This window comes from Bombina bombina, chromosome 5 (genome assembly GCF_027579735.1).
Source record: "Bombina bombina isolate aBomBom1 chromosome 5, aBomBom1.pri, whole genome shotgun sequence".
NCBI classification, from domain to species: domain Eukaryota; kingdom Metazoa; phylum Chordata; class Amphibia; order Anura; family Bombinatoridae; genus Bombina; species Bombina bombina.
In genome coordinates, this window is record NC_069503.1 from 516741824 (window position 1) to 516769456 (window position 27633).

The 27633-nt window shown below is 34.8% G+C and overlaps 1 protein-coding gene across 1 annotated transcript in view; it reads left to right on the top strand.

Annotated features, from left to right (window-relative positions):
• BMPER (BMP binding endothelial regulator) overlaps window positions 1-27170 on the top strand; it is a 300921-nt gene extending 273751 nt beyond the window's left edge. The window contains exons 14-15 of the mRNA XM_053714435.1: window positions 13223-13353; window positions 26663-27170. Of these exons, the coding sequence (XP_053570410.1) occupies window positions 13223-13353; window positions 26663-26844 (313 nt within the window). The 3' untranslated portion in view covers window positions 26845-27170. The remainder of the gene's footprint in view (window positions 1-13222; window positions 13354-26662) is intronic.
• Window positions 27171-27633: the final 463 nt, after the last annotated feature.

Sequence of the window (27633 nt, forward strand, 5' to 3'; positions counted from 1 at the left end):
ATTTAAATTATATTTAACTTAGGGGGGTGTTAGTGTTAGGGTAAGACTTAGCTTTAGGGGTTAATACATTTATTATAGTAGCGGTGAGCTCCGGTCGGCAGATTAGGGGTTAATTATTGAAGTTAGGTGTCGGCGATGTTAGGGAGGGCAGATTAGGGGTTAATACTATTTATGATAGGGTTAGTGAGGCGGATTAGGGGTTAATAACTTTATTATAGTATCGCTCAGGTCCGCTCGGCAGATTAGGGGTTAATAAGTGTAGGCAGGTGTCGGCGACGTTGTGGGGGGCAGATTAGGGGTTAATAAATATAATATAGGGGTCGGCGGTGTTAGGGGCAGCAGATTAGGGGTACATAAGGATAATGTAGGTGGCGGCGCTTTGCGGTCGGCAGATTAGGGGTTAATTATTGTAAGTAGCTGGCGGCGACGTTGTGGGGGGCAGATTAGGGGTTAATAAATATAATATAGGGGTCGGCGATGTTAGGGCAGCAGATTAGGGGTACATAGGGATAACGTAGGTTGCGGCGGTTTACGGAGCGGCAGATTAGGGGTTAAAAAAAATATGCAGGGGTCAGCGATAGCGGGAGCGGCAGATTAGGGGTTAATAAGTGTAAGGTTAGGGGTGTTTAGACTCGGGGTACATGTTAGAGTGTTAGGTGCAGACGTAGGAAGAGTTTCCCCATAGGAAACAATGGGGCTGCGTTAGGAGCTGAACGCTGCTTTTTTGCAGGTGTTAGGTTTTTTTTCAGCTCAAACAGCCCCATTGTTTCCTATGGGGATATCGTGCACGAGCACGTTTTTGAGGCTGGCCGCGTCCGTAAGCAACTCTGGTATCGAGAGTTGCATTTGCGATAAAAATGCTCTACGCTCCTTTTTTGGAGCCTAACGCAGCATTTGTTTGAACTCTCGATACCAGAGTTAAATTTATGGTGCGGCCAGAAAAAAGCCCGCGGAGCGTTAACAGCCCTTCTACCGCCAAACTCCAAATCTAGGCCTAAGATAGCTATAATATAATTATTAATTATATTGTAGCTATCTTAGGGTTTATTTTACAGGTAAGTATTTAGTTTTAAATAGGAATAATTTATTAAAGTATAGTGTAGTGTTAGGTGTAATTGTAACTTAGGTTAGGATTTATTTCACAGGTACATTTCTCTTTATTTTAGCTAGGTAAGCTATTAAATAGTTAATAACTATTTAATAGTTATTGTACATGGTTAAAATAAATTGAAAGTTACCTGTAAAATAAATATAAATCCTAAGATAGCTAGAATATAATTAAATTATTATTTATATTGTAGCTATATTAGGGTTTATTTTAAAGGTAAGTATTTAGTTTTAAATAGGATTAATTTAGTTAATAAGAGTTAATTTATTTAGATTTATTTAATTAATATTTAAGTTAGGGGGGCGTTAGGTTTAGGGTTAGACTTAGGTTTAGGGGTTAATAATTTTATTACAGTGGCGGCGGCGTAGTGGGGGGCAGGATAGGGGTTAATAAATTTATTATAGGTGGCGACGGTGTAGGGGGGGCAGATTAGGGGTTAATAAATTTATTATAGGTGGCGACGGTGTAGGGGGGCAGGATAGGGGTTAATACATTTAATATAGGTTGCGGTGGGCTCCGGGAGCGGCGGTTTAGGGGTTAATATGTATAGAGTAGCTTGCGGTGGGCTCCGGGAGCTGCGGTTTAGGGGGTAATAACTTTATTTAGTTGCGGCGGTGTAGGGGGGACAGATTAGTGGTGTTTAGACTCGGGGTACATGTTAGGGTGTTAGGTGTAGACAGCTCCCATAGAAATCAATGGGATGTCTGTCAGCAGCGAACTTGTACTTTCGCTATGGTCAGACTCCCATTGATTCCTATGGGATCCGCCGCCTCCAGGGGTGGCGGATTGAAAACCAGGTACGCTGGGCCGTAAAAGTGCCGAGCGTACCTGCTAGTTTTTTGATAACTAGCAAAAGTAGTGAGAATGTGCCGCACTTGTGTGCGGAACATCTGGAGTGACGTAAGAATCGATCTGTGTCGGACTGAGTCCGGCGGATCGATGCTTACGTCACAAAATTCTACTTTTGCCGGTCTCGAGCCTTTGATAACTAAGGCGAATCAGCCTCGCCACAAATACGCTGCGGAATTCCAGCGTATTTGAGGTTGACGGCTTGATAACTAGGCCCCTTAGGCTAAAAGAAGCAAATTCCAGGTGGTAACCGGGCTATAGAACAAGCCTCTGAGCTGTTGTTCGTTCCTGGCTGATTGCTTCTCTTTCTGTAGGTAGTCATTTTTAAAAGTAATAGGATAGGTATTATATACTAATATGCATAGCAATGAAACATCTTATATTTGCATGCCATTCATTTTAAATATACCATTTTATTGAGGAAGAACATTTTGTCATGGGGCTCCGGTCATCTTGATTATTGTATACTAGTGACACTTGAGAAGAAAACCCTACATAGTAAGACAAGAAATCTATCATTTATTGTGTAGTCACTTAATGTCCTGTACAATGAAATGTTAGCTTTTCATATCCTCCATGGGACTGTGGAATAGGAAATGTTGGCAGCCGTGTAGGCAAAATAAGATTGAGAACAACGTGGGTGGCCTTCCACAAATTTTGAGCGGACCTCTGCTGCTCTGGTCTTTCTATAGCAGCGTGTGATGTCTGTAGCTCATTTTCTATTTTAATGTATTCACCAAATGCGAAGAAAATATGTTCCTAAGCTATTTTCAGTTTAACAAGTCTATTGCTGAAGGTTTTTTTTATATTCTAAGAGGGAAATGAAACCTTTTTTTAAGATAATAGGATAACACTTACACAAAAAAAACACATGCACAGAAGCAGATTAACAAGAATATAATTCTGAGTATTTAGTGATTGACATGTTGATACATTTATGTTGTGTTTGCAGTAGGGCAGTGGTGGGCAACGGACGGCCCTCAGAGGCTTTTTGATGGACTACAATCTCTCATTTTGATCATGATGCTTTTTATTAATATATTGTCATATTAGCCGCCCATTCTAATCCATTTGCTTTTGCCATTAGAAAACATTATATTTAATTTGGGTGTCACAATTATAATGATATGATTTATATATGATTTAACTAGAACATCTGTTTTTCTTACAGACAGGTTGGGTAAACACAGCATTATGGTAAATAAACATAATCCTAACATCTCAGTAGTAAATATATATTTTAATGCAAACTGCTAATTTTTTATTTATTTTTTTGTAAAATTTCTAACATAACACTTTAATTTATAATTATATACTCATTACATTCTTCTTTGTATCCTCTGCCCCTGTTTCGCTTTCTGGTCTATATGGTAGTGAGGTAGAGAGTGGTCCCAAGGATCACAAGGAGACGACAACACATGAGCATCTCAGAAAGCTTTTTTTTTTTTTTGGCTGAGTGCCGCATGGCTAGAACAACGATTGGCTAACAAGCACAAAACTCACATGAAGAAAAAGTAGTTTTAACGGGGTGGTGGGTGCAGGGTATTAGAACAACATGATTAAAGAAAAGTTTTACGGTATCTTACATATAAATGAATGAATTAACCTACATATACATTTTCACAACGATTTTAAATGGAATTGCACTTACAGATACATTTTATGATCACTTAAAGAAACTGTGTTTTTTTATGATTATGAAGTGTCACTGTCCACCAATACAGCAGTAGGAGATTAGGCTTATCAGCCAATGAGCAATCAGTTCTTAAAGGGACATTATACACTCATTTTTTCTTTGCATAAATGTGTTGTAGATGATCTATTTATATAGCCCATAAAGTTTTATTTTTAAATAAATGTATAGTTTTGCTTATTTTTAAATAACATTGCTCTGATTTTCAGACTCCTAACCAAGCCCCAAAGTTTTTTGTGAATACTGTCAGCTACCTTCTCCAGCTTGCTCCTGTTTGTTTAAAGGATCTTTTCATATGCAAAAGAAGGGGGAGGGGGGGAGTGTCTTATTTGCCACTTGCAGTGGGCTTTCCAGCTACCTTTTCAACAGAGCCAAACTGGCAGCTTCTAAGTAAGTTTTTAAACAGTTTTATACTGGATTTTTATATCAGTATCTGTGCATCTTATTCTTTATAGTAGTGTCTGTTACATGCAGTTATATGAAAATGAGTGTATACTGTCCCTTTAAGGCCTAGTTGTACTTCCTGTTAGTAATAAAATAAAAATAAACAGCTTTAACTCTTTCATATGAATGTTGGAAATTTTTACTGTATCCTGACCCTTTAACTATTATTATCAATACGTTTCTCATAATAATATCTTATAATTTTGCATACTTTTATAAATTACAATTTTAAAAAACACAAACTATTATAATAAATTAACATTCTAATGTTTTAGTTTTGTGCCTGTTTCAAAGGGTAAAATAGTTTTTTGCTATTATATTGTTTTATTTATTTTTTTATTTCTAAGCACCAGTGTTTAGTAAAATGTGAACTGAGCATGTGCAAATACCCACAATACACTGCTATCATAGTGGGTTTACATTTTTAATAAATACAAAATCATGAGAAAATCTGTGTGAAAAGGTTTTCAGATGGATGTAGAATAACCACTTCCAAGGGGAACATGATTGTGTTTTTAAGCAGGATCTAAAAGATTTAAACACTTGATGAGAGAGACAACTCACAAATTTAAAGGGACATAAACCCCCAAGTGTGCAATACAAAAAAAAAAGAACTTTCCAATTAACTTTTATTAGAAAATTACTTTTCTATATGGCAGCATTTTAGCAAGAATTATTTTACCAGTGTTATACATTGTTCAAACACTGCTGCCATCTAGAGCTAAAAAGTTAATAACATTGTTAAAAGCATTTTATCCTTGTGCACTTTACTTAACTAGACATGCTTTTCAGCTAACAGTACTATAAGAACAAAGTTAATTTTATATTACAAGTAATTTGGATATTTTTTTAAATTGTATGCTTTATCTGCATCAGAGGCTCCATGTCATTTGAAATATTATTTAATAGAGTTTATTAATTGAAGTGTTTATAGTCTATCCATACTTTTTTTTATACAATACCATAAAAACCTGAAAGGATTTATCACTGGAGAGAATGGTTACAGCTTAGTATATTGAAAATATTCATAAGAGCAAGACTCTCAAATCCTTCACATGCATTTGTCAGACTATGTATTTTGCCATCATTATACTCCTTGTATAGAGAAGGGACAAATTGATCAAAATAAAAAAAAATATTTAACAAAATATTTCCTCTAATTAAAAAGGATATGGACCTGATTTATAATTACTTGTGTATTTTAACAGACTATAATGTGTAACATTACTGTGCTCTACCTAAATATATTGTTATTTTATGTATGTTGTGCAAGTTTGTAAAAGCAGGTTAACATACCAATGATTTTTCTGTTTTAAGTTGAAGTTCTAAGGTTTGGCCACTAGATGGAGCAAATGATTAGATGTTTAACATTTGTATTTAGGTTCAATTTTATTATTGTTATTACCATTTCCAAAATTCTGTACATTTATCAGTATTACACATGATGTAAGGATGAACAGGGTCTGATTATTCTAAGGTGGTCACATTCACTCACAAAGCTGGTCAGTAAATGTAACTTTGTTATATAGACTCTCTTGCCTTTCATTTATCCTGCTGTGAACATTACAGCCCTGTTTAAGTTTTAAGAATTTTTGGTTTCTGCTGAAGCTGATGAAGCTGTAGTGAATTTATATAGTTGTCATGTATGGGCACCATGTAGCAGCAGAGGTATAGAGACATTTGAAATATGATTTTTTTTTTTTTTAGACTTTCCAATATACAAGACAGCTGCCCCAGAGGGCATGTGAGGTTATCTCTGTGACTGACGTGTCCTTTATGTCTCGACCATTTTTCATGTTTCACTAAGCTTGTCTGACACCTTCCTAAATCTCTTGACAAATTCTGTCCACTCATACTTTTTAGCTTAAAGGGACAGTAAAAAAATAATTAAACTTGATTCTGGTAGATTATGCCATTTTAAACAGCTGTCCAATTATCCTCTATTATCTAATTTGCTTTGTTGACAAGTTTACCTAGGTAGGTTAAAGAGCAGCAGTATGAGCAAGATGCTGATTGGTGGCTGCACATATATGACTCTTGTCAGTGACTCACCTGTTCAGATAGCTCCCAGTAGTGCATTACTGCTCCTTCAACAAAGGATACCAAGAAAACAAAGCTGCATCATGAAATGAAAATATTGGGTTTCATGACGCTTTCTTTCCCTACTGACACTCGTTGCTCTCTCACCTTTTCTCTCACATTTTCTTACACTTCACTCAGTCTTTCTTCTGACAGAGATAACTGTGTGTTGTAGGGGCTGTTGACCTGTATAATGGGAAAGTGTAAAAATGTTTTTAACTGTATTCTATATCTGAATCATGAAAAATTAATTCTAACTTCCAAGTCCCTTTAAAGGGACACTAAACACTACATTTCATGCACCTCCCTCTATTCATGGGTGCTACCATTTTAGAACCTAAGTTACACTGCATTTATCTGAAGGAAAGTCACTGCACATGTGCAAACAGGTCAGCACTGGAATGTAGTAAAACATAGATTTCAACATGGCGGCGCCCATGACTAAAGGGAGGGGAGGAATTACCTCAATACAATGGTTATAAAATGTATTTAGTGTTTAATATCCCTTTGACTAAGGTTGACACGTATTAGAAATGTATTATTCAGGAGCACACCATATACATGACACCTTTCTTGGGAAAAATAGGGGCCATGCTAGTTCACACATATAAATATGCAACAGACATCAATAACTATAGATGGTAGAACAGATAATTTGTTTCAGATTAGATTCTCACATGCTTCGGCAACCTTTTATCATAACAGTGTCTTTTTTATATGTATTGTTTATCAGGTACATCTAAACTTTAAAATTACCGTACTCATCAGTAAAATACTGCCTGAGTAGCAAACCCTAGTTAGGAGCCATGATAGGATTTTTTATAGATATATATATAAAAATCAGTGTACTTAAGAAGCCAGAAATCGTATTTTGTATCATGGCTCCCTGTATTAAACTTAAAGTTAGTTTATAAAATACTTAATTTGTTATAGCATTTTACTATTATATGAATACCAATTGGGGTTCTGCCTGCTGTCCCTCTGTCGACAATACACCTCAACTCCACCCTGCGGCACACCTGCAACCTCATCTGTTCTGATGCAGCTCCACCCACATCGTCAGTAAGTAAGCCCCCCTCATTTCCCTCTCAAGGTCAAACAGGATTACTTTAGAGAACATCCTGGAGTCATTTGATGATAATCAACTACTTTAGAAGTCATTTGCACATCATAAGACATCATAAGGCTTGTAAAGTCATCTGCTAAGGTAAATAAATTCTGGGTGATGATTTAGGAATCCTTAGCAGATTACCTTATTGAACAGACAGTAAATGACTCTAGAGTCATCTCATTTAAATATTTCGGCCTGTGGGCAGACTTCAGGATGGCTTCTGATTAGTCGGGAGTCATCAATTAGTTCAGAATGACTCCAGGAAGATCATCCTTTTTGACTAACACTGTCTTGGAAAGATTCCATAAAATGTTGGGTGAATGGGCTGAGAAAGCAGGAAGAGCAGCCCCCCCCCACTTCCCCTGCATATGAAATGACCCATTACACAAACAGGTGCAAGCCGGAGTATGTAGACTTAAGTCTACATCTGATACTTTGGGGCTTGGTTAGGAGTCTGAAAATCAGCACAATGTTATTAAAAAATAAGCAAAATTATACATTGTTACAGAAACACTTCCAGATGAGCTATATAAATGGATCATCTACAAAACATTTATACAAGGAAAAAAATCTAGTGTACAGTGTCCCTTTAATGTGTATTTTATCTAGCTTCAGACCTTACTTTGACTTATAACAATATCATTTTTTCAGTTTATTAGTATATTTTTTTAACTGAAGTGCCTTTCCTATTTTGCTAGGAAAATCTAATCAAGAAATACAATTGACTTCTTTTTTTTATATCTGATTTCTTTGTTGACCATTTCCCGTTATGCAAGGGAAATAAATGCAGATATTCAGTTTTCTATTTTCTGTTTCATTTCCACAAGCTTAAGGACACTTTCAATGTGCTCTAGAGTATCGGAATATATTGAAATTAAAACTAAATTTAAAATGACAAAAAAATCCCAGCTGATGCTAGATGTGACATTTAAAATCATACCACGTAACAGAAATTATAACAAAATGTATTATTTATCATTTTAAAAGGATTTTACCTTTTATTTCTTTTTTTAACTTCATTTGTTAAAGTGGATGTAAAGTCAATGCTATCGCCCAATCTCATATTGTTTAGCAATCAAAATTAAGTGGACTTTAATTCATCTTTTTTTTTTTAATCTACCATGTAATCGATATATATACTTATTTATTCTGAATTGTCTTACTCGCTTCCTCCGCCCGCCATTTTGGACCGCATATCCAACGTTGATTGACAATCTATTCTACTAATAATCTTTTACACCCCGTGGCGTCCAGCCCCTTTTCGCAGACGTCAGAAATTGTTTATGCGCATGCGTTCCCAAAATGCTGATTGATCTTGAAGCGCTGCGCGTACACGATTCAAGCATGCGCAGAAAATTCCAGCACTCATTTTCTTCAGTGCCGATAGAGACTTTGTAATCATTTAATAACGTATGCGCATATTATACACTGAGTGTTAAACGCATGCGCAAAATAACTAATCATCGTTAACGAGCTTTTCAAATATGTAATAGAGTGGGAGGGGCTGCTCTATACGTAATGCTGCCGAAATACCGGAAGAAATGGATGGGAGGAGTTAGAACAATAACGGAGCTAAGTTTACATATAAAATATAAAGAGATATTTAGATTTTTTTTTTTTTTTAAATAATGCGTTTTAACTAATGCAATGACTGTGAATTGATATTGATTGCTAATTAAGAGAAAATTTACATTCACTTTAAAGGGACATTAAAGGGACACTCAAGTCAAAATTACACTTTCATGATTCAGACAGAGCATGCAATTTTAAACAACTTTCCAATTTGCTTCCATTAACAAAATGTGCACTGTCTTTTTATAGTTACACTTTTTAAGTTACCAGCTCCTACTGAGTATGTGCAAGAATTCACAGAATATATGTATATGCATTTGTGATTGGCTGATGGCTGTCACATGATACAGGGGGAGTGGAAATAAACTTTGAAATTTGTCAGAAAATAATCTTCTAGTCATTTAAAGTTCAGACTAAGTGCTATTGCATTGTCTTTTTACCATGCATTTGTTGATTAGGAAAATCTACTGTATTTACTGGTTCTTTAAACACTACATAGATTTCAGGCACCTCCCTCTAATTATGGGTGCCACCATTTTGGAACTTAGGTTACTATGTGGGTATCTGAAGAGAAGTTACTGTACATGTGCAAACACATCAGCAATGGAATGCAACAAAAGGTACATTTTAACATGGCAGCATCCATGGCTAGGAGGAGGTGGGGAATAAACTCAATACTATGCTTATAAAATCTGTTTAGTGTTTAATGTCCCTTTATTGGTCAATTACTTTTCTGTCACTGCCCCCAAGGGGGCTGTGGTCTCTACAGGAAGACAAAGGAGCAGATTTACCTTTGAATTGTTGTTAGGAGACACCATAAGATCGCTTTAATCAGTTTATTGTCCATGCCCAGTAGAGGAATTTTGCTGCACAAATCATGTTTAGCATCTGTTTCTTTTATGTTTACTTTGATTTAACATATTTTTAAGAAGCATTGTTTTGTATCCCTTTAAGTGAGAAAATATCTATAAATGCTGTTATTCGATAATGTTATTCTATCAAGAAATAAGATTATTTTGGTAATTAAAGGAATCATGCTCATAGCATAACACAGGATTGATATTTTACAATATAAGACTGCTTGTATAACCTAGCTTGTTTAATATATATATATACATATATATATATATATATATATATATATATATATATATATATTATATATGTATGTATTTTAAAGGGGCAATGTACAGTATACGTGTTTCCTCTTAATGTATTCCAAATTCCTTTTTATATCTGCAACAAAGTATTAATTGTATGGGATTTTTTTTTTTTTTTAATTCAAAATAGCCATTTTTGTTCATTGAAAATTCATCCATTATTCTCAAGGTCATGCCCATTTAAATGGGTTGAGCCTGCAGTAAGAGTAGACCTGCTTATTTTATCTTTCTCTATATATAGAAAGACCAATAGTTAGGTATTGACATGATAATCATGGATGGGTGATTTAATGAGCAAGACCAGATATTTCAGATACAAAAATCTCTCTCAACCTTTACTGGTAGTTTGATTTCTCTTGCCTGCTCCTGTTTACATTGACAAAATAAAATGGAAGGTGCTGTTTGCAAACAATTTTATACACTACAGCTGGTAAAATGGATTATTAGAAACACATTAAAGGGGGAATTCCAGATAAAAAAACTTGACCAAAGTACCAGATAATTTTTAGCACTTTTGCTATCACTCTGTTTAAATAGAAATAGAGCCTTTGTTTTTTTTTATTTACATATGAAAAATAAATATTTAGTTTTCATAAATATTTTAAATATTTTTTAAAGTAGACAACCCAAGGTATTGATCTAGGACCATTTTAGTATATTTGATGCCACTATTTGGCAGCCAAATATGATTATATATATAAATAAAAAGAATAGTTCAATTTTGGGTTTCTCACTGAAATTATTTACACACAACTACTGCAGTCATAAGACAAATGGTTATAAAAACAGCAGACATGCATTGCATTGCCATTGGTTTTTGGCAATTTGGCAATTTTGGCTGAAATTCCTGGCAGTGAAGGGGCTAATCAGTTAGTCTGTAAAGTTAATCATTTAAATTATAATTTGAAAGAGCTATACTGAGTTTTTAAATTACCAACTAGAACACCTAAGGGATTGAATTTAGAATGGGATATGAATTATTTTATAGAAAAGAAAATATTTGATGGGTCGCACTCACACTTGCATATATTAATCCTTAAACCTTGTGCTAACAGTCACTGTCACTATCAATATTGAATCTACTTAAAGAAGAAAAAGAGCATATGATATAAAAATCACTGCTAAAGTATGACAAAGGTTGCACCAAAATGTAATTTTATTAGACAAATTGTTGTAGTGTGCACTTACAAAACACAATGGCTTAAATAAAAATTACTTGCACATAACCTATAATAAAAATAAGCCAAATAGTTCATGCGTCTAGATCTCAAAATAGGAATAGTCCTTATACCTTTTCCTGAGCACTACTGTCAATGTTTATAAACCCACTGGGCACTTGTGCAAAGCACGTTTCAAAGTGGGACAGTGTAGTCAGAACTTTTCCACATGCAGCTCAGTACCGGTTAAAGGGACATGAAACCCAACGTTTTTCTTTCATGATTTAGATAGAGAATACAATTTCGCAGCAATGCACTACTGGTTTCTAACTGAACACATGGGTGAGCCAATGACAAGCGGTATATATATGCAGCCACCAATCAGCAGCTAGAACCTAGGGTTCTTTGCGGCTCCTGACCTTACCTAGATAAACCTTTCAGCAAAGGATACAAAGAAAAGGAAGCAAATTAAATAATAGAAGTAAATTGGAAAGTTGTTTAAAATTGTATTCTACACTATTATCCCTGTGCATCCTGATGCCTCCGCTCTTACATAGAAGACCTCCTCCACTCCTTTATTGTATATAGTGGTGCCTCTCTTCAGTTACCAATCTGCTGCTGTTTTCTGCACAAACTCTCCCAAATCTGGCAAGATGCTGGTTAAAACAACATGTCTCTAGCAGTCGGACTTCTTACGTCAGGATGATAACAGCACCACTATACAGAATAAAGGAATGGAGGAGGTCTTCTATGTATGAGGCATTCGAAGAACGGGGATAATAGTGGATCAGAAGTATGCCTGAATGCAGATCGGTGATCCTAACTTAAAGGGACATGAAACCCACATTTTTTCTTTCTACACTATTCTACACTATTATCCCTGTGCATCCTGATGCCTCCGCTCTTACATAGAAGACCTCCTCCACTCCTTTATTGTATATAGTGGTGCCTCTCTTCAGTTACCAATCTGCTGCTGTTTTCTGCACAAACTCTCCCAAATCTGGCAAGATGCTGGTTAAAACAACATGTCTCTAGCAGTCGGACTTCTTACGTCAGGATGATAACAGCACCACTATACAGAATAAAGGAATGGAGGAGGTCTTCTATGTATGAGGCATTCGAAGAACGGGGATAATAGTGGATCAGAAGTATGCCTGAATGCAGATCGGTGATCCTAACTTAAAGGGACATGAAACCCACATTTTTTCTTTCATGATTTAGAAAGAGCATGCAATTTTAAACAACTTTCTAATTTACTTCTATGATCTAATTTGATTCATTCTCTTGATATTCTTTGCTGAGTAGCATATCTAGATATGCTCAATAGCTGCTGATTGGTAGATGCACATAGATGCCTCGTGTGATTGGCTCACCCATGTGCATTGCTATTTCTTTAACAAAGGATATCTAAAGAATGAAACACATTAGATAATAGAAGTAATTTGGAAAGTTATCTAAAATTGTATTCTCTACCTGAATCATGAAAGATTTTTTTGGGGTTTAGTGTCCCTTTAAGATTCAATGAATGAGCTTATTCAGATTTTGCCAGTTTTGTGGGCACCTTCAGTGACTGGAAATTTTAAATTATTTGATGTAAAATCCAAACAAACTAGATTGCCTTCTCCATTTAAGCAAAGGATTCTGGGTAAAGATATGCAATATGCATGAAAAATCTGTCTTAAACATAACCTACCTCATGTATTCTGAATAAATTATGTCTTTAAAAGCAAAAAAAATCTGATTTATTTTGAGGTGAAAGTAAAAAAAAAAAGTATATATATATATATGTATATATAAAGAAATAAAATACATTTAGAATCTATTTTGTTAGGTAATGTTTTTGTGAACGAGAATATATATATATATATATTTTTTTTTTTAAATGGCTGCACTTTCATATTCAAGCTGGTATATATTTAAAATATTTTCTTTCTTGCTAATATTTATACAAATATTTTTCACTGCATGTTACATTTTTAAAAACTCTTTAGCACCAATTATTACAACAAATATTTAAATACATTGTATATTTTGTTTATTTTCCTTTAGATCTTGTGTGACAGACATGTGTGAATGTCCTGTGCATAAAAATTGTTACTGTGAATCATTGATTGCATACGCAAGAGCCTGCTTACGGGAAGGGGTGACGGTTCACTGGAAACCAGAACAGACCTGTGCAGGTAGGTTAAATATATTTAGTCTTGATAGATTTTCTATGCAATAGCTGAACTATATCTGTATTCATTGCATGCAGACTTAAAAGCAGAAAACTTCTAATTGAATTAGTAGTTCTAAAAAAATAAAACTTTTGAGATAAATGTGTTTTTATACCAAGAACAGGTGCCTTGGGAGATATTGTTTTCATCCATTACAGGAATTGTTAGTTTCATCAATAACTGTCCAATCTAGAATGGCGTGCTCTTATTCCACATGGATATACCTTCTAACATACACAATATTTTTCATAATCTTGAATCAATTCAGGACATACAATACTGCATAACAATAATAAGAAGCAGTTCATTTGTATTCCCTATTTCTCTTTAGTTCTTTAAACACTTTAAACTTTTTGAGTATGGTAAAAAAAAAAAAGGTGATGTCTATTTAAAGGGACATTGTAGTGGACAAATGACTTGTTCTAAGACCTTGTTATTTATACACTAATTGTATAAATTAGGTAAAGTTTGCAGGCCTGAAGCATAAAACAGCCTGTAATTAGCAGGGTTGTGTGACTGTTACTGCTGATTGGCTCAAGAGCTGGTTCCTGCTTGGGACTAGCACTTCTTTGCAGCTACTAAACTAGACTTTATCTATGTGTTTAAATATGTTGCAGAATGGAGGGGGGGGGGGTAACATGCTCTGACAAACTAGAGCATGTAAGTGTTCCACTACAATATTAAAGGGACAGTCTACACCAATTTTTTTCTTATTTAAAAAGATAGATAATCCCTTTATTACCCATTCCCCATTTTTGCATAACCAACACAGTTATATTAATATCATTTTTACCTCTGTGATTACCTTGTATCTAAGCCTCTGCAGACAGCCTCCTTATCTAAGTGCTTTTGACAGACATGCAGTGTAGTCAATCAGTGAAGACTCCTAAATAACTTCACGGGAGTGAGCACAATGTTATCTATATGACACACATGAACTAACACTGTCTAACTGGGAAAAACTTTCAAAATGCTCTGAGCTAAGAGGTGGTTTTCAACGGTTTAGAAATCAGTTTGAGCCTAGCTAGGTTTAGCTTTTCAAAAATACCACCAAGGGAACAAAGCAAATTTGATGATAAAAGTAAATTGGAAAGTTGTTTAAAATTGCATGCCCTATCTGAATCATGAAAGTTTAGTTTTGACTTTACTGTCCCTTTAAGCATCACATTTGTGTGTACAAATGACATATCAGAGAAAGTGAGGAGTACTTACAAATTAGCACATCACAGTGTCCAATCAGTTTTCAAAACTATTATACATATGGTCACCCATAGATGCACATGGCTTTGGCAAAGCACATGGTAATATGAGATGGAGTAATTTGGTGTAGTGGGGAATGGCTGTTATATATTTTGGGCTTAAATGCTGAGCTATGTGTACTGAGGGACTTCTGTCACACTTTAGTGTACATTTAAGACGTCAGTCTAAGGTGAGCTGTCGGCATTTATTATTGCACAAGCATTTCTGGTGAAATACTTGTGCAATACCGCCCCCTGCAGATTTGCGGATCCACCAAAGTTTTCTTGAAGAAACTTTGGTGGATCAGACAGAAGGACATGCATAGCAACACAAGTAGTCCCCCAGGAGCCAATCAGGGCCTGTTTTTTAGTCATGTGATCGCAGTGATGCTCAAGTGACTTCCTTTCTGGCCCAATGTTTACCTTATCAAGTTGAGCAGATGCCTCCGTCCTGCAGTGGTTAACCCGGAGGCATTCTGCTTGTTTGTTTGTTTTTGCGTATCCCATTATATACAGTAACAAAATCAATATTACTAAAAAAAAAATCTCTTATTGAAGTCAACAATTAAAAGGACATACAATTCAAAATTGATTTCCTATACAACTTTTAGTTATGCACTATGTAAAAACTTTTGAATGCACTTTCATTGATTATTCTTTCACATTTCCAGAGAGTGCCTACTCCAGACTTCAAAAGTCTGACCCTACAGCATTCTGTACAGAAATTACTTGACCAATGAAATAGCTCATATATATGTACCTAATTGGCCACCGGAAAGAGATAAAATTAAAGATAAAAAAGAGTTTTTTTTCAAAGGGTATATCTCTGGACTGCAAAACCATAAAAATGTTGTTAAAAATATATAAAAAAGAATTTGATGTCCCTTTAATATAGATGTTGATGATGCTCGTTAATCATTTAAACAAATCTGTTAGCAAAAAAGAATAATTGCAAATCTTAGTTTTTACGGGCTAAATTCACATAAAATTGGTAATTAGTGATTAATGTTATTTTTAATTTCTTTGATATGGTTCCTGTTGTAAAGCGCAAACACAGATTAATGTCAAATAAAAAATATACAGTGCTCAAATGAAAACATAATTAGGGCCTCTATTTATATCCATCAGAGGCAAATTAAAGCGCTGAGCAAGTTGCATTGATGTTATAAAGTAATGAGCAATAGATGCAAAATGTATCTGACTGAACATTGTCTTCATAACAAATGTTCTGCTGAATTATGCCAAATTAGTTTAGAAATACCAATTTTCTTAATAAGTATTTTAAATAATTAAATAGACATGTACTTTATTAACATTAAATACGTATCCATGCTCACATTAGGAAATTACAGAAATAGCTATTTTAAATGTTTGGTACAAATTTAGATCAAAATAATGTTTAGTTTCTTTAAAAAAAATGTATTAAAGGGACAGTATACACCTTAAGATTTGTTTATAAAATGTTTTGTTACGTATAATGAAACAACTTGGCATATGGACATTATTTATTTTGACCCCTTTTCATGTAATTTAGTTCCGAAAATTGAGTTGCTGGTTATTTTCTGAAATTGAAATACACCTTGCTGACTTAGCAGGCTAACACTGTTACATATTTTTCCTTAATTTGGATTTATCATATAACTACTGCAAAATTGTGTTTTATACTAACTTTATGAACTAGCCTTTTTGTCGGCAGACTAAAGCCCAGATTGGCTCATCCAAATAAGGCAAAAGGTGCGTGGAGTTTGGCTATTGAAAATATTTGCAATAAAAAGGATTTCAATTTGTTTTTAAAATGTTAAGACTTGGCTGATATGATATTCTATATCAACACCACAGAAATGTCTTGTAATTACAAGGTGCTACTGTAAAATGGTTATATAATAGATGCAGCTCCATTGATTATAATGGAACTTTACACGTAACTCACAGCTGTGTCAAGGGGCAGGTATCAGAAGTATCAAGTGTTTTTGTGATGCCTGTATACTTGTATGCAAAAATCAGCTATTTCATATAGAAAAATAAATATAAAGAAGCAAATTCTCATACATTTTATACTCTGCAGCTGGTATAACATATCATTGGAAATGTATTAAGGGATAACACATTGAACAAGCATACGGGTATCACAAAAACACTTGATACCTTCAAAGACAAACAAATTAAAAAAAACAAACAATCTATAAAACAATTCAGTGTAACATATGCACAGAAGAAAACTTGAAAACAGTTAAAGAGAAATGAAAAAAACAAACAAACCCGGAGACAAAATAAAAATGACACAACCTTGGCTTTGAAATAACGGGACATGAGGGCAAGACAAACTTTCACAGGGACAATAGATTATTTTAGAATTCTACATGCTGGGCCAGGGTGCAGGAGAAATATTCTGACCACTCCTCTAGAATGCCCCAAAAACACCCACGCCCAGCTCCATGTAACTACTACAGGGTTTATCACTACTAAACAGACATTTACAGAACCCTTTTTGCAGATGTGTTTCCATAGTGTTGCAGTTGCACTTGTTATTTTTCCATATTGCTAGCGGTTCTTGTTTCTAATTGGTCTTGCCTTTACAACGGGGCTCTTTTGCAACCTAACAAGCCTCTTTGAATTTAGCCCTTTGTTCTATTAAAGGGACATGAAAGCCAAAACATATCTTTAATGATTCAGATAGAGCATATTATTTTAATCAACTTTCTAATCAACATTCTTAAAGGGACACTGAACCCAATTTTTTTCTTTCATGATTCAGATAGAGCATAACATTTTAAGCAACTATCTAGTTCACTCCTATTATCAATTTTTCTTTGTTCTCTTGCTATTTTTATTTAAAAAGCAGGAATGTAATGCATAGGAGCCGTCCCATCATTTTTGGGTGAGAACCTGGGTTATGCTTTCTTATTGGTGGGTAAATGTAAGCCTCCAATAAGCAAGCGCTATCCATGGTGCTGAACATTAAATGGGCTGGCTGCTAAGATTTACATTCCTGCTTTTAAAATAAAGAGAGCAAGAGAACAAAGACAAATTTATAATAGGCGTAAATTAGAAAGTTGCTTAAAATTGCATGCTCTATCTCAAGCATGAAATAAAAAAAATGGGTTCAGTGTCCCTTTAAATTTCATATCCCTTTATTGGTTACACATGTATATCTCACCTACTCACTACTGATGTAGCAAAACACAGGGGCACAATTTATTACGAGTCAATTGCCCCGACCATTTGCAGGTTCGCTAATTTCAACCCTCTCCACCAAACTGGAGTTTTCGGATGAAAATCACCCCAGATTCATTCGACCCAGGTGATTGACAAGCTCTACTCTCATGCAATTAGTTGCATGAGGGTAGGGGGCGGTATTGCTCAAGAGTTCCCTTGTGCAATGATAAATATGGGGAACACAACCGCCCCACAATTTGCGATAAGATGCGGACAAGTATACAATATATGAATCCTGTCTGCTCACAAATTAATAACTGTTTGCGTCCTTCAGAATCTGTTGGACGTAGTTTATTGGCTGTAATGGTACTGCTGTATTGTGGCAGAACCAGAGGGGCCAAAAGGTAAATTATTAGCCATGTAAAACTTAAATCTAGGTTGTGTGACAAAATAGAATTTTCTGACTACAATGTTCCTTTAATTTATCATCTCTAGCAGACAAGGATTTAAACTGTTTAGGTCATCTGAGGAGAAAATAAGAGAACATTAGCAAAAGAATAATTCCTTCACTTCTTTAGATCAGGTGATTTAACAAGACATGTGCAAATGGCCTGGTCCCACGAGTTACACATGAACATTTCTCAAAGAGTTTTATGATTTGCTTTACTTGGCACCACACATTTTTTTTCTTTGCTGGAAGGTGTTAATTTTAGTGGAATTGAATAACAGTTCGTGCGGCCCTTGTTTCAATCCCCATCTAAAAGACGAAACACTCCTTTTCACATCTGTGTGATCGCGCATAAGCAGCAACGAACATCTGTCTCCTTATAGCCTCTATTTCCTTTTCACCACATCTGATTTTCTTGTGACAGCCGAAACACAGCAGCCTGAAGGATTCTCATTACAGAGAGAAAAAAAACAAAACAAAACTAAACCTTATGCCACAATTGGGTGAGGCTTGTGATGATTAATTCAAGATTTCCCTTTATTTCTGCTATTTTAGTTTGCAAACGTTTTCAACACGTTATATTCCAGTTGCCACAGCTATTGATTTAAACAATTACAAATTTTAATGTTTCCTGTACTTTGGATTTAACAGCTTTGCAAACCTCTCAGTCATTATTAAAGGGACAGTCTACTTGAAAAATGTTATTGGTTAAAAAGATAGATAATCCATTTATTACCCATTCCCCAGTTTTGCATAACCAACACTGTTATATTAATACATATTTTACCTTGTATCTAAGCCCCTTATCTCAGTAATTTTGACAGACATGCATTTTAGCCAATCAGTGCTGACTCATAAATAACTCCGAGAGTAAGCAGAATGTTATCTATATAACAGACATGAACTAGCAGTGTTTAACTGCCAAAATTGCTTGAGATAAGAGGTGGCTTTCAGGGGCATAGGTATCAGTTTGAGCCTAACTAGGTTTAGCTTTCAACAAAAAATACCAGGAAAACAAAGCAAATTTGATGACAAAAGTAAATTGGAATGTTGTTTTAAATTGGATGCCCTATCTGAAACCTGAAACTTTGATTTTGACTTGACTGTCCCCTTAATTGTATATGCTAAGCATGGCTCTATGTAACACAGTATGACATGGTCTATAGTAAAACACACTGTAGGCTAAATATGCTGCAGGAAAGGTACACACCGTGCCATGTCTAAGCTTTGTGTGTTCTGTATTACTTACATAACAAAATGTACTGATCATTAATTATGTTAATGATTTTACATTAAAGCCACACTGCTGCTTTACCAGGAGGATGAAAACGTTTTAAATTGCTTTTCAAACTGTTACTGTATTTATTCCCTTGTTTATTTTTAGAGCCATTTAAAATTTAATGTTGCTTTATTGGCAAGTTCTAAAACATTACATAAGAAATATATACAGCTATTGGAGTTGAACTTAGTGCAGCGTTTAAAGTGTTGTCCAAGTTTAGTCCTTGATAGCTGCAATTAGGCCAGGAATCCAGGACGTCTGCTTGTGCTTAAAGGGACAGTCTACTACAGTATTTTAATTGTTTAAAAAGATAGATAATCCCTTTATTATCCATTACCCAGTTTTGCATAACCAACACAGTAATGTTAATTCACTTACCTCTGTGATTACCTTGTATCTAAGCCTCTGCAGACGCCCCCTTATTTCAGTTGTTTTGACAGACTTGCATTTTAGCCAATCAGTGCTGGCAACTCCACGGGCGTGAGCACAATGTTATCTATATGACACACATGGACTAGAGCTGTATAGCTGTGACTGTCAAAATGCACTGAGATAAGAGGTGACCTTCAAGGGCTTAGTAATTAGCATATGTGCCTACCTAGCTTTCTACAAAGAATACTAAGAAAACAAAGCAAAGTTGATGATAAAAGATAGTTGGAAAGTTGTTTAAAATTGCATGCCCTATCTGAATCATGAAAGTTTTATTTTGACTAGACTAGAATACCTAGGTAGTCTCAGGAGCAGAAGTGCACTGCTGGGAGCTAGCTGGTGATTGATGCCTACACAAATATGCCTCTTCCTCTTGGCCCCTGTAGTGCATTGCATCTGGAGCTGATGTTAACTATGTGTTTAATCCATATGAAATTTAGGAAATATTTACACGTCATAATACAGCTTATACATGTAACCTAAAGGTAGTTTTATATAATTGTAATAGTTTTGTATACACAGTGCCCTCAGAAAGATAGTACGTTATTATATAGTTATTTTAATTAAATGTACCCTATCATTTGTATTCTTGAACACAAATAAACAATCAGAAGACTTAGGCAGAGAAGACTTACCTAGCACATACCTTGAATTTTTTTTTTCCTTTTTATTTTATGTCCCTTTAAGCTTTTCAGAAGAGATAATAGCACCACAAGATTATTCATTTATGTTCTTTTGGTGTTTGGTATTCAGTCACAGGAAATACAACAATTTTTTTATTCTTTTTATTTCACTCATACTAGTTTCTTGGCTATTTCCAGGACCCCTTTGTTTTCCTCTCATGTATGTTGTTTGTCACTGATTTGTTCAATACAAAAGTTTTTACACCCTACTTCATCTCTAATATTCAAATGAAACCTGTTTAAACCAGCAAGCCTATAAACATGCTATTTCCAATTTTTAAAACCTGTGCTGAGCCTAAATCACCTTTATCAATTTATTAAAAAGCAGTATATGCAATTAAGCATCCAAACTTTATGTCCTTAAATAACCTACTTTCATTTGGAAGCCAATCAGATCTTTAACAAATTCATATGTCTCTGATTTATTGTTGCTAAATTTCAAAAGAACACAAATTGCTAAGCTATGCAAGACTGACTTGTGTGCTGTATACAGAAATAATTATATGTTCATTAGTAATGCTAATCAAAATAAAAGGGACATGAAAACTAAAATCTTTCTTTCATGATTCAGATAGTTTGTATTTAGACAACTTTCCAATTTAGTTTTAATATCAATTTTGCTTCATTCGCTTGGTATCCTTTATTGAAGGAGCAGCAATGTACTTCTGGGATCTAGCTGTAAGCATCAGTAAGCCAATGATAAAGAGGTATAATTGTGCAGGCACCAATCAGCAGCTAGCTACTAAGCCTACCTATGTATGCTTTTTAAAAAAAGGATACCAAGAAAATGGATGTGGAAATTTAGAACAAAACAGGTTCTTACCAGGTGGAGAAAAATAATACAGCCAGATCAAAATATTTCAGACAATGGTAAACTCCTTTAGGGGGCGGATTTTTTATTACCTGCTAGCAGGACCTACCTGCCACACAGACAAAAGAGAAGTGAGCTCTTGCTACGTGTAAAAGGTTATATACCTAAACATCTCTTTATAAGACAAATATATGTAATTGTCACTGTTACTCACACCACACTACATCACTAGCAAAGGCTGGACAAAAGCATAGCAAAAGCAAAAGACAAAGGGAGATTCATTTCGCTCTTTTCTACTCCATTTTATGTCATGTGGGCTTCCTTGCATGCAGAGCTCAAAGCTACGTGACAAGTATATATTAGGGAAATGGATTTTTATATAAGTGTAGCAAGAGTAGGCCAGAACAGGCTAATAACAAATATTATAAAATATATTGTTGAGATGCCCTTTTAAGTATACAAACCATAGAAGGCTAACTTGCAGCCCGAGAGCTATACGTGGCCATTGGCACTAGTTTTTGCAGCCCTAAAAACCTTTGACTTGGCTACAACTGCAGACAGAGGATACTTTGCAACCTTCCCTAAATCTAGCCCTGTGCCACAGAACATTTATACAAAATATATTATTTGTTTAAAGGGACATAATACTCATATGCTAAATCACTTGAAACTGATGCAGTATAACTGTAAAAAGCTGACAGGAAAATATCACCTGAGCATCTCTATGTAAAAAAGGAAGATATTTTACCTCACAATCTCCTCAGCTCAGCAGAGTAAGTTCTGTGTAAAAAGTTATACTCAGCTGCTGTCCAGCTGCAGGTAAAAAAAAAAATAAAAAATGAAGAAATGAACAGCAGCCAATCAGCATCAACAGTGCGGAGGTCATGAACTCTTTTACTGTGATCTCATGAGATTTCACTTAACTCTCATGAAATTTCATTGTAAACTTCCTTACACTGAATAGGGAAATAAGATGAGTGTGCACGTAAACTCACTCCTTCAGCTGTCCCTGGACAGACATACTTATATGCTGCTTAGAAGTCCTTTACAATGGGATGTGGCTACTGAGAAACTTTTGAGGTAAAATATCTTTCTTTTTTTACGTAGAGATGTTCAGGTGATATTTTCTAGTCAGCTTTTTACAGCTATACTGCATCACTTTCAAGTGTTTAAACATTTGGGTATCATGGCCCTTTAATGATCATAGATTTATATGTGGATCTTAAAGAGACACTACAGCCAAAATTATTTTATGCAATTTTAAACTTTTGTTGTCAAATTTTCTTCATTCTCTTGGTATTTGTAGTTGAATAGTGAATCTATGTAGTCTCATAGGAGGTCAGGAGTGTGCATGTGTCTTTAGTTCTCTCTATGGCAGCAGAATTTGCAACAATAAAACTGGTACAAACAATGTTGCGAAACACTGCTGCCATAGAGAGAACTACATGTATATACTATTCAACTAAGGATACCAAGAGAATAAGGCAAATTTGTATGCTCTATCTAAACCACAAAAGTTTATTTTTTACTTTACTGTCCCTTTAAGGCTTTTGACATATTAATCTGTGGCCCCACAGGCTAGGAAGTTGGCCATCAATGCAGTAAATGATAGGCCTACATTAACTGCAGTTTATATGAAATTCTTTTGAGTATGCAGTAAATTCAGTTGTGTCAGTCTGTAACCAGCTAGTATTATCATAAATTGTCTATAGATATATGATCACAACTATGAAAGAATGCTGTCAATTAATTTGTTACAATAAGTTAAAGGGACAGTAAGGTCAAAATTAAGCTATTCATGAATCAGAGTGATTATATAATTTCAAACAGCTTTCCAATTTACTTCTGTTGTTTAATTTGCTTTGTTCTTTTTGTATCCTTTGTTGAAGAGTCTATGTAGGTTCAGAGGGAGCAATGCACTTCTGGGAGCTAGCTGCTGATTAATGACTACACATATATGACTCATGTTATTGGTGCAGCCAATATGTTCAGCTAACTCCCAGTATTACATTGTTGTTCTTTCCACAAGGGATAATAAAAGAACAAAGCCAATTTGATAATAGAAGTAAATTGGAAAGTTATGATCTATCTGAATCATGAAACAAAATGGGTTTCATGCCCCTTTAAAGTCAGCTCCAAAGCAGCAATGTACTACATATGTGCACTATTCAGTGTTGTCATTCTTTAGTGAAACGAATGATGAAAAAGGCAGCAGTCTGTGGCATTTTGCTCAATTTGGGTTGCAGTTGTACTCTGCCAAAATGAGCTTAATGCCATTTTCAACCTTTGTTTAATTAACAAAAACAGATGTCAAAATAATGCATATATCTACAATGTACTACTGGGACCTAGATAGGACACATCTGGTAAGGCAATGACAATATGTGACTCATCCGCTAGCTCCCACTAGTGCATTGCTGTTTCTGAGCCTACCTTTTCAACAAAGGATACCAAGAGAATTAGGTATATTTGATAACAGATACATTGAAAAGTTTTTTTTAAATTGCGAGCTCGGTATAACACATGGATACTTTTATTATGACTTTCATATTATTTTAATGATTTCTATTAATGCCCTAAATGCAATATTTATTTTACAACTAAGATTGCATTATTATTTCTGCATTTATAAATGTTGTCTTTGCTCTACATCTCTATACAGTATGTGTGGTCCTCCCAGATATAAATGAGCTCCAGCACTGATTAAGCAGGCGCTTTGTTGAATGTTGCAGGGTCACAGTTCTGGATCATACAGGATACACTGTAGCCTCTCAGGCAAAATAAATACTGAAAGCACAGTGTAAAGTTGTTTTACTATACATAATTATAGTATATATAATATACTATACTACAGTTTTAGAAACTTAAACTGTATATCTAATTTTCTTTTGTTTCCAGAATAAAAAAATATATCAGCATAATGGACTTCACTTTAACCAGTTTGCTTCAAATGAACAAATACATTTGGCTCTTTTAACAAATAATTAAACTTGGCTAGAGATTTATAAGCATAGTTAAGCTACTAAAAATAAGGTAGACAAATATAGTTTTGGAAAAGATAATGACATAGCTTCCTATTTCCCTTGCACAGTAAATGTATGTTAATTAATGTAACTGTGATAAATATATGGCTTGTAATTTAGAGGTCAGTGACACTATATCTGTATACACAATAAAATGCAAGGTAGTTTATTAATGCAGGCATAGTGCAGACTGCATCATGCTGACTTCATCATCCTCTGACCTAACTAAAAAATGTTTTACAGTCTCATTGCTAGCTCTGGGTACTTTATATATTAACCTCTTGCAGCTTCTTCAGTTGCGCTACCTTTCTCTCAGGAGTTCCTTTGCCCTTTGGCAATAAGCCCTTGCAGCAATTTACTTTTTACGATACCCTAGTGCTTCCTAAATTTATGAGAACTTTTGGAACATTAGAATGTTCAAAGCACCTTGACATAGATGCATAGTGTAATACTTGACATAATATATCATCTTTAGTAGGAAAGGCATTGTTCAGAGCGTATTTATCATATGGTCATGATGTCATAAGCATGAATTATGAACTGCCGCTCAAATGAGCTTCCAACTAAGACGAAAAAAACAGAGGTTATGTTGAACACATGGATATTTAGTCTATTTTCAGCCCAGTCCTTGGCTGATAAAATACATTTATTCTCGTTTTAACAACTATAACAATACTCAAAAACTCTTCTTTTCTTTTTTCTAATAGCGTCAGTGTACTTGATGCTTAGTTTATGATAGCTATTATTTGATGTTGTACTGAACATTTGAGCTATTACTATAAAAGCAAAGGTTATTGTAATAGTGCTTTGTTGCATACAATATGTAAAGGCATAATTTATGAACGTGCTATTTTCTGGAGCACTGACTTTAAGAGAAAATGAAGCAAATATATATCAGGAGGCCCTGGAAAAGGTTTTTTGGAGCTCTGGGACTGGGTATAAGCAAGTTTGGTCCATGCAGGCAGAGGGTTGCAGCATTCTTAACTGTCCAACATTTTGTGAGTTTGTCACAGTTTGGGAACTTAAGCTGCTGTCACTGTTGCAGCTCCCTAGGACCTTATAAAAGTCCCTGGACTGCATTGCTATGCCTTGATCGTCCACTCCTGACCAGCTCAGCCAAATGCCACTGTTGATTTTATGGGTCTACTCCCTTGGTCTGAAATGACACAACCTCGTGGCTCTCCTTGACTAAGCAATCTGTCTTCCAATACCAGATAGTTTCAGGAAAGTGTTGGGAGGTATGAGGTTGAGTGCAAGAAAATTTGTGGTGGAGCTAAATGGTTCTGAGGGTGGGCATACCTTGAAAGGCTTTGCTTTTTGCTGTACGTTAGTTTGGGTGGTTACAGGTTTATTTTATTGAACAGAACTGTCAAATGAGGGCATATAAAGTTTTCCAAATGATTTGTTATCCATTAACTACTACTGAGTAAGACATGTTTGGAAAGTTTTTCCTTTATGTTTATGTTTGTATTTGAAATAACCGGCTTTGCTCATTAAAGCCATCATCTGTTGTTTTCAAGGACATGCCTATAAAATGGACTGAGTCTGCAGGAAAAACAGACCACCTAATGTTATCTATGTCTAAACACACAGCCTAATATTTAGGTATTAAAATTAAAATTATAGCTGGGGGGTTCAATGATCACTACCATATATTTCAGATACAAAAATCTTTCTCCTGACCCCCACTGACAGATTCATTAGTGCTAGTGTCTCCCATTTAAATAGCTTTTTTTTTTTTACAGAGAATAGGTTTGTTATTAATATTTTCAGTATAGGTGGTGGTTTCTATGGGCAAAAACTGTTATTTCAAATAACAAAACAAATATTAAGGATACACTCCAGCAGGTAAACTGGATCATTAAAACACATTACAGGAGGAGTACATTTTAGAGTACAACATCCCTTTAAATTTACTAATGAAAAAATGGCAAAAATTGAAGCTGTCATCTCACATTATTCATACAGCAGCTAAGGTAAAATAGTTTAAAATGTTATAGAAATGTCTGCATTTCTTTTATTTTATATCCATTTTTGGTCAAGTTGATCTTTTAGAATTACTGTAATATTCGTTTTAAAGGTATTAGAGCATGAACTATTTAGCATCTATCTACAATTCAATTTGTTCTATTTATTAATAATAAGATTAGTTAATAAAATGATTGATAAGCAATATTTTACATTGGGTTTTTTTTTTTTTTCACAGCAACCCAGTGCAAACACGGAGCAGTTTATGATACCTGTGGTCCAGGATGTCTCAAAACGTGTGAAAATTGGAACGAAATTGGTCCATGCACTCGACCGTGTGTCGCTGGCTGTCATTGTCCAGCCAACTTAGTACTGCACAGAGGAAAATGCGTCAAACCAGCTCTTTGCCCGCAGCGGTGACACAAATCTTTCAACAAGGACTTTAAGGGCTTATAATTTTTAAAGCTCTCAGCCAATGAAGGACTCAACTGTTTGAACATAGAACTTGTAGAGTTATACATGCTCCCACATTCACGGACACACACAATTAATATAAATATGATATATAAATACAAAACTATACATTGTTTATATAAAAGAAAGACAAATTATTATATGTATATTTTTTGCTATAAGGTATTATGTATTATTTTCTAGGATTTTTTTTTCTTTAAGCTATTGAGCAATTGTATAAATAAAACAGATGTTTTTAATTTAAAATGGTGGCATAAAATATATCAGAAGGCCTTGGCAATTCTCAAGTTCCCAGTTTTTATTAGATTTTTTTTTTTTTTTTTGTGGTTCAAGTCTTGCCAGAATGGATTAACTGTAGCACACAGTATGCATTTACAATTGAACAGGAAGCAAGCTTCTTGGGAGATGGAAGTTTTGCTTTGGATCTACTGGAAGACGAAAGAAAAAAAATTGCACAGTTCCTGAGGAGCTGACGGGAGATTGGTGACAGATCTTAATTCGCCTTAGAAAGCTACAGTCTGTCTTTTTTTTGCGTTTATTGAATCATTGCATAAACATCATTCTTAAGGAATATTATCCAGCCACTGTAGCAAATTTCACAATTTCATTTTGTTGAGATATATGATATAACGTTTTTGTATGTAAGGGGATGTGTGTGTATGAATGTGCTCATAGGTTTTAACAAAATATAATGCAAATACAGTTCTGTGAATGAACAGTGTAAATGAAGCGACT